Genomic DNA, 12,426 nt, shown 5'->3' with positions numbered 1-12,426 from the left:
TGACAGGATGTTTTCATTTAATCTGTTCTAGAAACTTGAAAGATTAATTGGGAATATTGTTTTATAGGTGAATCACCAATAGTATCTTGGAGTTGTTCACATTTCTTATAATTATTTGAAGTGTTATCTGCTTCTCTGACTCGGTGAAAGTCATGTCATGCAAGTTTTTAATGATTTTTACAGACTTTGCTCAGGCTTCTAGTCTGTAGTGTAGTGTACTGGTTTGCATAATTTTGTAAACAAAAAAGTGCTGATCCGGATTCTGCAAAAATGATGAAGGAAATTAAATATGTGCATAAAGATGGAGGAGAAGCTTTATTTCCAAGTCTGCAAAAAACTGAAACTAAAAGAAAAATCCAGAATGACTTATCAGCACAGCTTATTTGTTGATCTTCTTCAGTGTGTTAAAATGTAATATGTAACAGCATTCTTTTCTATTATAGTTTTAAGGAGTTAAAAACGTGGAAGTCATTACCTGAGGGATTTTGAGCCATGTCTGTGGCTCCTGTTTGAACTCATGCAGTGAGTAGTTGGCAGCTTTTGAAGCAGTCAGGAGCAGGTACCCGCTGTGCCGCTGTGTCCATGATGGGGCCACATCCGTTGCTTACCTCTCTGAGCCTTAGTTTCCTCATTCTAAAAATGGAAATGATAAATACCTCATGGGATGCAGAGAGAGAAGTTAGGTAAACTAGGTAAAGCAACTGCCTCAGAGAATGGCAGACAGTAGGTATTCAGCCAATTAGTTCTTTTTAAATTTCCTTCTCAATTCTTCATAACTTTTAAATATAGTTTCCCTGTTAGAGTTTATATAAGAAGAGGGATACAGAGCCCCTAAATGTCCCTTCCTCAGAACATTTGACATAGTAGACATGAACGAAGACAATGCCTTACCAGTATTGTGCTTGAACCTAGGCAGATACCCCTTTGAGTTTTTATATTTTACCCTCCCTGGTTGTTGATTCTTTTTTCATCCATCTAGTTGCCAGAATTGCAGCCTTAATGCCAAAGACAGTTTGTGTACATGATGACATTCTACTGAGTTTAAGGGTTTTTTTTAATCCTTTAAGTTACATGCATACAAGTTTCCTTCCTTCATATAAAAACGTAATCTTGGGCCCTGATGTTCTGGCCAAGTAGATCATCTTGGAGTTATACACCCTCAGTGGGAATAATTTTTGTTTAATGTAGAGTAATCTCTTCTGGTGAGTGAGATAATAACTTTGTTTAGCTCTGCCGATGTTTTCCATGGCAACTTATACGAGTGCTTTTATGGTTTGCACCATTTAACCCTAATCACACCGTCCTTAAACACGTAAGTCAGACACATTAGATACTTGCAAATGTCTTCTTTTAAACCAGAAATAAACAGACACACACACTTGAAGAAGCCATGCCATGATGATCTATTCGGCCTGCAGAGTATGTAAGCGCTTCATTGTTTCCTAGTGTAGTTACTCAATAGGATGCCTATGAAATGCAGACTTACTTTTGTAGACCTTGAAAAATGAGTGTCAGTGAGAACACCTGGCACTGTTCGCATTATTGTCTTGAGAATATTCTGTGACCACCACAGGAGCACAGATGCCTCTTTTCTCTTTCAGCGAGTTCCTTTCTCCACAGAGAGCTATCGTGTATTTAATGCAGTCTTCTGCATGTGGATAGCTTCAGCTCTTGGGACTTTTATTAATTCTGCTGTGGCAGACAAAGGGTCTACTTTCTGACCCCCTAAGCTAGTGTTCTTTCCAACATGGTAGGAAAGGTGACTCATGGAATAGCGATGAAAATACTTTTACAAAAATATTAGGAATAATGAAAACTTACGGATGCAGCAAAGGCAGTGCTCAGAGGGAAATTTATGGCTGTAAATGCCTACATTAAAAAAAGAGAAAGAAATTAAATTAATAGCCTAACTTTATACCTTGAGGAACTGGAAAAAGAAGAGCAAATTAAACCGCAAGCTAGCGGAAGGAAGGAAATAATCAAGGTTCGAGTAGAGAGAAATAAAATCGAGAATAGAATGACAGTAGAGAAAAGCAATGAAACCACAAGTATTTTCCTTGAACATATCAACAAACTGACAGATCCAATGTGGAAGTCCAGGCTCAGAGGCAGAGCCAGAGGTCAAGGTGAGCAGAGGTGCCGCGAGTTGGAGTTGCTGCTGAGGCCAGGACCTGTTCCTGAGGATTGGTGAGGGTGAACAGGGCTTAGTCACGGTAGATTTTTCTCAAGTAATTTTTTTCCAGTCTGTTTGGAACCTGGGAAGTGAGGATTTTAATTTGGGGATTACACAGGAAAAAACCACAATTTTATGCAGATTACAGGTTGGAAGAGTCATTACTAACATTTCTATCATCAGATTTAATGTTGGGATGGTAACTTATAAAAACCATGCACGGCTGGGCACAGTGGCTCACACCTGTAATCCCAGCACTTTGGGAGGCCAAGGCAGGCAGATCACCTGAGGTCAGGAGTTTGAGACCAGCCTGGCCAGCATGGTGAAACCTTGTCTCTACTAAAAATACAAAAATTAGCCAGGCATGGTGGCCGATGCCTGTACTGCCAGCTAATCGGGAGGCTGCGGCAGGAGAATTGCTTGAATCCAGGAGGCAGAGGTTGCAGTGAGCTGAGAGATCGCACCACTGCACTCCAGCCTGGACAACAAAAGTGAAACTCTGTCTTAAAACAAAACAAAACCAACTAAGAAAACATATAGAATTCCGAGTCTGGGATTTAGGAGGACAGAGCCATACTGAAGATGTTATTATTCAAACACAGATGCTGTGGAGCAGACAGTTGTGACCAAGACCGAATTGGCATTTCCAAGTCAGAGTTAGTTGCCATGTTGATGGAGAGCTGAGAAAAGCCATTTTAGGGGTATTTGCAAATAAGCAGGACATGGAACAGGCCACGACTCCCTCAGAGATGCACATTCACTTGGATTATCTGCCTCAAAGGACTGGAAAGGCAAATATTCAGAACTTCAGCAATCAGAGGCACTGGCCTTCATGAGACAATGGAATGATTAGTTGAAACATTAAAGAGCAAACAACAGTAGTCACTTCTGCTCCTCTGAAATGAAGACGGCCTCACATATCCCTTTGGAAACAATCAAGTGTACTTCTCATGACTAAAGGTTAAAGCTGTATGGCTGTTGGCATTTACTGAACTGACTGTGACATTTGTAATAAATAAATATAAAAAAAGATAGTTGGTTGAAAGGGTAATTCATCTTGATTGAGCCCATTGAGTGTTCTATGTTGTGGGACATGTTGCTTCCCTGCTTTCTTAATGTTAAGTACACATTCCATCTGTATGGGATTTTTGTTCATATAGTCCTATTAAAGTATGCACTTTTATTGGGGAAAAACAAACCCTATTTTTTGAACCAATGGTTGCATCTTGTTTGTATAACACTAGTAAATGTCTTAACTTTTTTTTTTCATAAAATGAATTTCCCAAGATTGCAGTAAATAGAATAGGCTAGGAAATAGTGTGGGTAGCGTAGTCTTCATTTTCTTAATTGACTACTTTCTATTAAGCTGTTTGGTTTAAAAGCTTTTGGATGTAGGCCTGACGTTGAGAACATTATTTTAGTGGTTAACTTTACTCTTTTCTGCAGCTAACATTGTATTCAATGGTGAAAGACTGAAATTATCCCTCCTAAGTTACAAGAACAGGACAAGGATGCCTGCCGCTATGAACAAATGCTTGTGTCCTGCCAAAACTTTTTATGTTGAAGCCCAAACCCCCAATATGACATTATTTAGAGTTGGTACCTTTGGGAGATAATTAGGTTTAGATGAGGTCATGAGGGTGGAATCCTCGTATGGGATTAGTGCCCTTCTAAGAAAAAACTAGAGGGCTTTTCTCTCTCTGTAGTGTCCTTGATGTCAGGACATAGGAAGAGGATCATCTGCAAACCAAAAAGAAGATCCTTACCAGAACCTTACCATCTGGCACTTTGATCTCTGACTTCCAGCCTCTGTAACTTCAAGAAATAAATGTCTGCTGTTTAAGCCACCCAGCCTATGGTATTCTGCCATAGCAGCCTGAGCTAACTAAAATACCCACTTTCACCACAGCTATTCAACTTTGCACTAGAAGCTTTAGCCATTGCAATTGGACAAGCAAAATCAATGAAAGAATCCAAATTAGATGATGATTCTATATATAGAAAAATCCCAAAGAGCCCACAAGAAAGCTGTGAGAGCTAATTAATCAGCAGGTACAGATCAACGCACAAAGATCAGTTGTGTTTCTGTACACCTTCAGTGAACAATCTGAAAGGAAATTAAGGAGGCAGTTCATTTTACAGTAGCATCTAAAAGAATAAAATACCTCAGAATAACTTTAACCAAGAAAGTTAAAGACTTGTACACTGACAACTAAAAAAAATTGCCAAAAGAAATGAAAGATCTAAATAAGTGGGAAGACATCTTGTGCTCCTGGGTAGGAAGACTAAACATACTACCTGAAGTGATCTACAGATTTAATATTATGCCTATCAAAATTCCAGTGGCCTTTTTTTTGCAGAAACTGAAAACTGATCCTTAAGTTCATGTGCAATTGCAAGATACCTCATGCTCGGCTAATTTTTGGTATTTTTATTAGAGACGGGGTTTCACCGAGCTAGCCAGGATGGTCTGGATCTCCTGACCTCGTGATCCACCCACCTCGGCCTCCCAGAGTACTGGGATTACAGGCGTGAGCCACCGCGCCCGGCCCGGGTTTTTGCCTTTTCACAGATGGCAGTGGGCGTATAAATGGACTCCATTTTATCTTTGTTTCTGACTTTTTGGCTGCAATGCCAAGTGGCTGTTTTCTGTCTGTGTGTTCTGTCTGTCTCCCAGGATCTCCAGTGTTCTGTACATGGATAGTATTTAATAAATGGGCATTCACTGGTAGAAAGTATTTGAGAGACTATTAGAAGTTAAATTTGTTTCAAGGCAATAAAATTCTAAGGCATTTAAGAGTTTTCTGTGTTTAAATTTTTAAAGAAAATGTGTCTTATTTTTTAACGCCCTACTAAATAATGACATTATTAGGCAGCTACTTTTAGATAAAATGTGATAAATAATACCTTCTTCATAAATTCTGCTCTAAGAATCTGTTTATATTTTGATTTAAAATAGAAGTCTTTTGTGTAATTTAAAACCTCATTTTGAATGGAAGTGATATGAATAGTTTGTGCAATTTCTGCCAAGGAATTAATATGGACTTTGTATAAACCACTGTCATTTATAATCAAAATGCTTTTAACTTACATTGATGTTGGCATTAACAAGTATTGCTAGATTGGTAGCATAGAAGGAAATTGCATTTAGACTTACTAGGAGCTCATTGGTGCCTGAGGTTTTATAACGCTTTCTTTGGGCCATTTAACTGCTGGCAACTTTAATTCACATGATTCATAATACTGGAAATTTAAATTCACTCTTAATTGAAAAGTGAAGTTACTTAAATTCTTTAAATGCTAACCTTTGGAAAAATATCTGAAAAATAAAAGCACATATGATTTTGATGGCCCACTGCCAAAAGATTATCATTTTCATAAATATCTCTTTCAGCAGAAGAGTTTAATGTATTGAGCTCAGAAGGTTAGAATAGAGACTTCAATCTGGAAGCCAGCGGTAGCCTGTTGGCTTGTGAACAGCAGCATTGTTCATCATACTGAGAACACTGTTGCATTCAGGCAGAAGCAGAGCTGGCATTAAAATGCAGTTAATTTGTTTCATGTGACTTGTCAGCTGTGTGTTTTTATCTAAATCTTTCTAGCTTCTCTTTTTAGTATTTTGTGTTCAACTCCTGAAATAGATGAACTACCTATTTAACTGTTTAAGCTCTGATTTTATCGCCACTTACAACCATTCTCCAGGTTTTCCATTTCATTTTAAATATATTTAATAATCAGTTTGAACACGATTTTAATGTATTAAAAGTAACCCTATTTCACAGGGCTTTTCTGTCTTGTGCATGTGTCTGTGTCTGTAAAAGGAACTTTCTGAAATTAATTAAGATAAAATTGCTACCCTTATTTTCTCACCATCCTATTCTCTTCTTGTTTGCTAATTGTGTTCTCTGGATTTTTCCCTTAGATGACTTTTAATATTTGGCTACTAGCCAAGTATTGGGTCTGAGCAGTAAAGTGCTAGTCCCAAAGAAATGCTGTAACTGTTACTAACATTAGAATAAGGTTCCCATTTCACTTTTTGAAGAGAATGAAAATCTTACTGCTCCTCTGCAACTGTGCTCACTTCGTATAATCTAACAGGTAATATTCTTGTTTAACTGGAAAGATATATTCAGTGATTTTTTTTTTTTTTTGTAGTTAGCTATTTAATGAGGTTCTTAAGACATTTAGAACACCAATTTGTGAGGATAAATTCCATTCGTCAGGGCAAAAACAGATCGCAGGTAGCCCTGGAGCTGAGGAACAGCTTTGATTTTTGGTAGAATTTGTGAGTCCACAGCTTTCTGATCAATCTTGCGCTGCTCTGTAATCTCGTATTTCTCTTTCTCTGTGTCGAAGATCTCACCTTCCTGGTGTCTGGGCTTCCGCAGCTTCTTCTTCTTGAAGTAAGCATCAGTAAGATGTTTTGGGATTTTGACATTGCTGATATCGATTTTGGTTGAGGTGGCAATGACAAATTTCTGGTGCGTTCTTCGTAGAGGAACTCGATTGAGGACCAGAGGTCCAGTCACAAGTAACAAGCCACTAGCCAGCTGCTTCAAGAAAACCACCCTCTTGCCCCTGTGGCGTCCAGTGAGGATGATCAGAATGGTCCCGGGGGTAATGCTGGCTCGCAGTTTTCTCACGTGCTGACTGAAGGGTTTTTTGCCATGGCTCAACAGCTTTCGAGGCACATCTTCAGTAGGATAATATCTAGGCATTTTGCGAAGTTTAACCACCCGGGTACCGCCGTTCTTGTCACCACCAACTGGTTTTGTAAGAGTTGCGAGAACCTTCTCCTTCTTTTTCTTTTCAACCTTGGATTTAGCGGCTGAGTACTTCCTCTTGTACATGGCCTTTCTGGAATACATGGCAGATCGGGAATACCTGCCAATTCCTCTGACAAGGACAGGGTTGCGGCTGCAATGGGGCTTCCCCTTCTTGGGCTTCTTAGCCTTGAGGTTACCCTTTTTCACCTTGCCACCAGCATGAGCCTTCTTGGCTTCGGGTTTCTTCTCTTTAGTATCTGGCTTCTCAACTTTTTCACCCGCCATCTTGCAAGATGGGAAAGAGAACTAAGGTCATATTCAGTGATTTTTAAAGAACTTTTTGAGGTATAATTGACATACAATAAACTGCCATATTTAAATTGACCAATCTCAGGAGTTTGATAAATGTGTGTACCCACAAAGTCACCCCCACAATCAAGAGAGTGAATGTTTCCATCAGTTCCAAAATTTTCCACCTGTTCCTTTGATACCCTCCCTTGCCTCCCTCCTGCCTCACATTCCTAACTTCACAGCAAACCCTGGTCTGCACTGATACTTCAGATTGGTTTGCATTTTCTAGTTTTATAGAAATGAAAACATACTGCTGTATACTCTTTATTGCCTGGATTAATTTATTGAGAGATTCATCCATGTTCTTTGTATCAGTAGTTCATTTTTTTTTTATTAGTGCTGAGTAGTAGTCCACTGTGTGGATATACCACCATTTATTTATCCTTCCATCTCTTAATGGACATTTGGGTTGTTTCTAGTTTTCTCATGTACCCCTTGTCTTTTAACTTCTCTTTCTTTTTCTTCTCTTTATCCCTCAGTGATTCGTTCTTGCTTACTGCCTTAGATCAGGAATTGTCAACATTTGACCATTTTCGACCTACAAAAACTACAGTTTCATACAGTAGCGTTTAATAAATGTTTTTAAATGACTGTTACTTATTTTTTACATTCAAGAGTCTCTGCATGATACAGAATTGTTTACATATCACTTGAACTCAGTTATACAAAACATTCTGCATAATAAAAGACTAAGTGACATATTATATTAGCAGGTATTGTGTCTGACTGGCAAAAGTATATGTTTTTCCTGTCTGTTTTTCTGTCTTGTGTATATACGTATATAGTAAGCATATATTACTTTTACAATAGGAAACAAAACCCTTTTTAAAAAAGGAAAAACTTATACTTTTTTAAAAAATTTGTGTAATTTATTTATAAGTTCTTCATTTCTTGTTTTCTTTGCAAAGGAAAAACTGTGGTATTCTATTTAAAAAGCATGGGTTTCAGAACCAGATTCTCTTTCCTAGTTGTGTGACTTTGGGCAGTCTGTTTAATTTGTCTGAGGCCACTGTCATCATCTGTAAAGTGATAACTCAGTGAATCTTCACTGAGCGGTGACCTTAGCCAGCTTAGTTGACCTGGAGCATATGACACGCCTGTGCATGTACGGCTCTCCTTCCTGTTTCCCCACCCACGTCCTGCCATGGCCAAAGGCAGTAGAATTCTGGCCGTACACATTGTTACCTTTTTTGGTAACCATACTACTTTTTTGAGTTTCTTTCTCTTTTATTAAAAAAAATATTTTAGACTGGGTGAGGTGGCTCATGCCTGTAATCCCAATGGGGAAGGTGAGGTGAATGGATTGCTTGAGCCCAGGAGTTCAAGAGCCTCCTGGGCAACATGGAGAAATCTTGTCTGTATAGAAAAATATAAAAATTAGCCAGGCTTGGTAGCATGAGCCTGTAGTTTTAGCTACTCCAGAGGCTGAGGTGGGAGGATCACTTGAGCCAGGGAGGCAGAGGTTGCAATGAGCCAAGATTGTGCCACTGCACTCCAGCCTGGGTGGCAGAACAAGATTCTGTCTCAAAAGTAAAAACAAATGTAAAAAACCCTAAAAATTAAAAATAGATTTTTGGCTGGGCGTGGTGGCTCACACTTGTAATCCCAGCACTTTGGGAGATTGAGGTGGGTGGATCACCTTAGGTCAGGAGATTGAGACCATCCTGGCTAACACGGTGAAACCCCGTCTCTACTAAAAAATACAAAAACTAGCCGGGCGTGGTGGTGGGCGCCTGTAGTCCCAGCTACTCGGGAGGCTGAGGCAGGAGAATGGCATACATCCAGGAGGCGGAGCTTGTAGTGAATTGAGATCTGGCCACTGCACTCCAGCCCGGGCGACAGAGCGAGACTCAGTCTCAAAAAAAAAAAAATAATAAATAAAATAAATAAATAATAATACAAAAATTAGCCAGGTATGATAGTGCACACCTGTAATCCCAGCTACTCGGAAGGCGGAGGCAGGAGAATCCCTTGAACCTGGAGGCAGAGGTTGCAGTGAGCCGATGTGTAATTAGACCAAATCAATCAGACCAAGATGTGTATTTGTTGTATAAGTAACTTCAGGTGACATGCAGAATTTGCCTTTCTAACAGTGACATTGATAACCTTTTTCATTGATTTCTTATTTGAAGAATATCAAAGAATATTCCAACAACTAAGGATGTTGAGCCACTGCTTGAAATTGATGGAGATATAAGAAATTTTGAGGTGTTTTTATCTTCAAGGACCCCAGTTCTTGTGGCTCGAGATGTAAAAGTCTTTTTGCCATGTACTGTAAACCTAGATCCCAAACTACGGGAAATTATTGCAGGTGGGTATTAGTAGTAAATTTCATTTTTCATCTGAAGTCCTAAGAATTTTTCATGTTTCTAACTTATTTGTATACATTTCTCCTGCTCTATGAAAAACCAAGAGGTATTAAACTAAGCACTACACAGAAAAATTAATGAAATTAAAGATTAGGAGTCTTGGTATCCATTTGAGAATGTAAAGAAAATCCTGTTAGTATTTGTGGAACTCACTTTATTATGATCCCTGTCCCCACCCGTCGCGCCCCTGCCCAAGTCCTTACTTTGGAACCTTGGAATTGGATTTCTTTTAACATACAGTCATGACTTCATGATGTCCATCCTTTGTAATTTGCCTGTCACCAGTCTTCGGTTCTTAATAGGGACCTCTATCCAGAGAAGTAAGAAAATCTTTATATTACTTTTCAGATATTAACTTAAATCTGGGGACTAGAGCTTCAGGGTAGTGACATTAAGGCTTTGAAATAAATGAAGTTCCAGAGGTACCACTCTGTGCTCATGCACACACATAAAACCTTCACTGAAACAGTCTTTTGTATGACATGGCTCTGCTGACCTGCCGTTGAGTTTTCCAGGGACTGTGAAGAGATCACCTTAAACTACTTCTGTATTCTGTTTTCTAGGTACCTGTTACAAGGCTGATGTCAAAGGATATTACATGGCTGTGGAATTTGTTATTGTTGTTCAGAGGTGGATCAGTCTCATAATTTGCAAACCCACAGTCTTTGCTAACATTATATGTGTTAATACCCAATATGAGTTATTAATAGTTGATAACATTATGAATCAAAAGAATTGTTAGAATATCTTAAATCCTTTAAGAGTTAGAGATGAGTCAGTAGTTCTAATAACTGAAGAGAAGAATCCAGATACTGGTGACTTCGAATGGTGAAAAAGCTTTTATGCAAAGTAGCCGGACAGTTCTCAATGAAAGGCCTGTGAGTTTTCAAGATTTTCTGTCTTCTTTTTTAATCTAGTTGGAATCCCTGGCAAGAGTGATAAAGTCGTGTTTCTGCCTGGTAACTAAAGAGGAATGTGATAATTGGACTAATTCCTAATGTCCTATTTTCTCTTGCCTTGTGGGGTCTGATTGAATCTTTCAGATGTTCGCGCTGCCAGAGAGCAGATCAGTATTGGAGGACTGGCGTACCCGCCGCTCCCTCTACATGAGGGTCCTCCTAGGGCACCATCAGCGTACAGCCAGCCCCCATCTGTGTGCTCTTCCACGTCCTTCAATGGGCCCTTCGCAGGTGGAGTGGTGTCACCACAGCCTCACAGCAGCTATTACAGTGGCATGACGGGCCCTCAGCATCCCTTCTACAACAGGGTAAGGAAGTTGGAGGCAGCTTTATTTTTAAGAATTTGTTCCAGGGACACCTCAGTTTTCTGCTTGTAGATTCTGTTACTGTTTTAAAACTGTAAATAATTTAGAATTTTAATGTGTTCTAGATCTCAAGAGGGTCTGAATATTAGATATTTTTTTCTTTTATTTAGTTTCTTGATAAGTAAACGGACTCCATAGGGTCAACAGTGACTGTCCTATGCTTCAAAGGAATCTGTTTCTTTGTTTATAAACATATATAACAAATATTCTATTTGTTATATCTTGTATAATAGCTTATATTGGCATTTAAAACAATGATAAACTTAAATTCTTCCAGTAGTTTAGTAAACCTATACTTAATATGCTTTTGTCTTTTAAATGTGAGATAATAATGGGAAAGTACTGCTATGAAACTCAGATGTTTTTCCAAATAGTAGCACTATAGCCTATTTTTAGAGTCTTATGTTATCTTCAGTCATCTGTACTTTTTTACTTAATATAAATAAGATAATTTCCTAGATGAAAAAATGAAATGCAACTAATTATCAGTGGTATTCAGGCCCTGTCAAGTTTAGTAGGCCCAAGCTATATTCTCACTTTAATGACCTCAAACACTAACATTTCCTGTAGGAAAATGGAACATGAACTTGGGGTTACACTTTTTGGAACTGTTCTCTTAAGATGCATTGCGATTTCTTATTTTTGCTGTCTCCCTCTTTAGTCTAATTCGAGAAAACATAGGACCTAGTTAGTCATAGAAGCCTAGTGCCTAAACTGCCTGCGTAAATGCATTTCATATGAGCTGGGAAGAAAGAGAATGTAGAATAAATATGACAAAGAAAGGATTCTAGAATTTAAACTTTCAGTTTTTGAAAAATGTTGCCCATATAAGTAATTAGGTACTGTTTAAAGAGGCCCTAGAAATGTTATTCCGTTTTTCTATTTGGACAAGGAGACAAAGGTGGAATAATAGCATTTTATCATGTAGTCCATCTTCTAAAATTTAACTGTGTGTTAGGTAGTGTGAAATGCAGGTTTTTATTTACCATTCTTAAAATCTGCTGTGTAAGTTTACATAAAATAGCTCTGTTGATGCCCACTGAAAATTTGAAACCGAGAAGCTTATTTTAAAAAACTAAAGATTACCTTACCATCTAGCCTGAGATACTATGTTCACTAATTTCATGAATAACAATAATGTAATCATGCTTCAATAGTATTTTATCATTTTTTAAAACATTTACAGTTTTCTTTTGTTTTTAAATCTAGCTACTTTTCTCTGTAGTTATTTGAGATTTTTTAGTCTTAAAGTTAAAAGCAGAATAATTCTTCTAAGCTGGCAGGAGTGAAAAGAGTGGGCAAGGTTTCACCTCAGTGTAGCAAAACTTCATGAACTTCAGTCTTTATGTTCAGCCCATGTAATTTGGTATCTTCTGTTTATATGAAACTGGTTACAAATGCATGCCATTGCTATAAATCTCACACAAACAGTGGATTCTCCAC

At 38.3% G+C, this 12,426-nt stretch overlaps 2 protein-coding genes across 3 annotated transcripts in view; one reads left to right on the top strand and one right to left on the bottom strand.

The window, feature by feature from the left end:
* Nucleotides 1–12,426, top strand: part of KIDINS220 (kinase D interacting substrate 220) — a 111,568-nt gene that overhangs the window by 78,731 nt on the left and 20,411 nt on the right. For both annotated transcript variants that reach the window (XM_023199008.3, XM_023199015.2), the window contains exons 23-24: nucleotides 9,423–9,601; nucleotides 10,703–10,926. In XM_023199008.3, the coding sequence (XP_023054776.2) occupies nucleotides 9,423–9,601; nucleotides 10,703–10,926 (403 nt within the window). The remainder of the gene's footprint in view (nucleotides 1–9,422; nucleotides 9,602–10,702; nucleotides 10,927–12,426) is intronic.
* Nucleotides 6,310–7,247, bottom strand: LOC111531681 (60S ribosomal protein L6). The gene has a single exon (XM_026454711.2). It carries the CDS (start codon nucleotides 7,222–7,224, stop codon nucleotides 6,358–6,360), a length of 867 nt encoding a protein of 288 aa, XP_026310496.1. The 5' UTR covers nucleotides 7,225–7,247; the 3' UTR covers nucleotides 6,310–6,357.

The sequence above is a fragment of the Piliocolobus tephrosceles genome, chromosome 15 (genome assembly GCF_002776525.5).
Source record: "Piliocolobus tephrosceles isolate RC106 chromosome 15, ASM277652v3, whole genome shotgun sequence".
NCBI lineage: Eukaryota > Metazoa > Chordata > Mammalia > Primates > Cercopithecidae > Piliocolobus > Piliocolobus tephrosceles.
The sequence above is the reverse complement of the archived record's forward strand: the minus strand, read 5'-3'. Positions and strand labels throughout refer to the sequence as shown.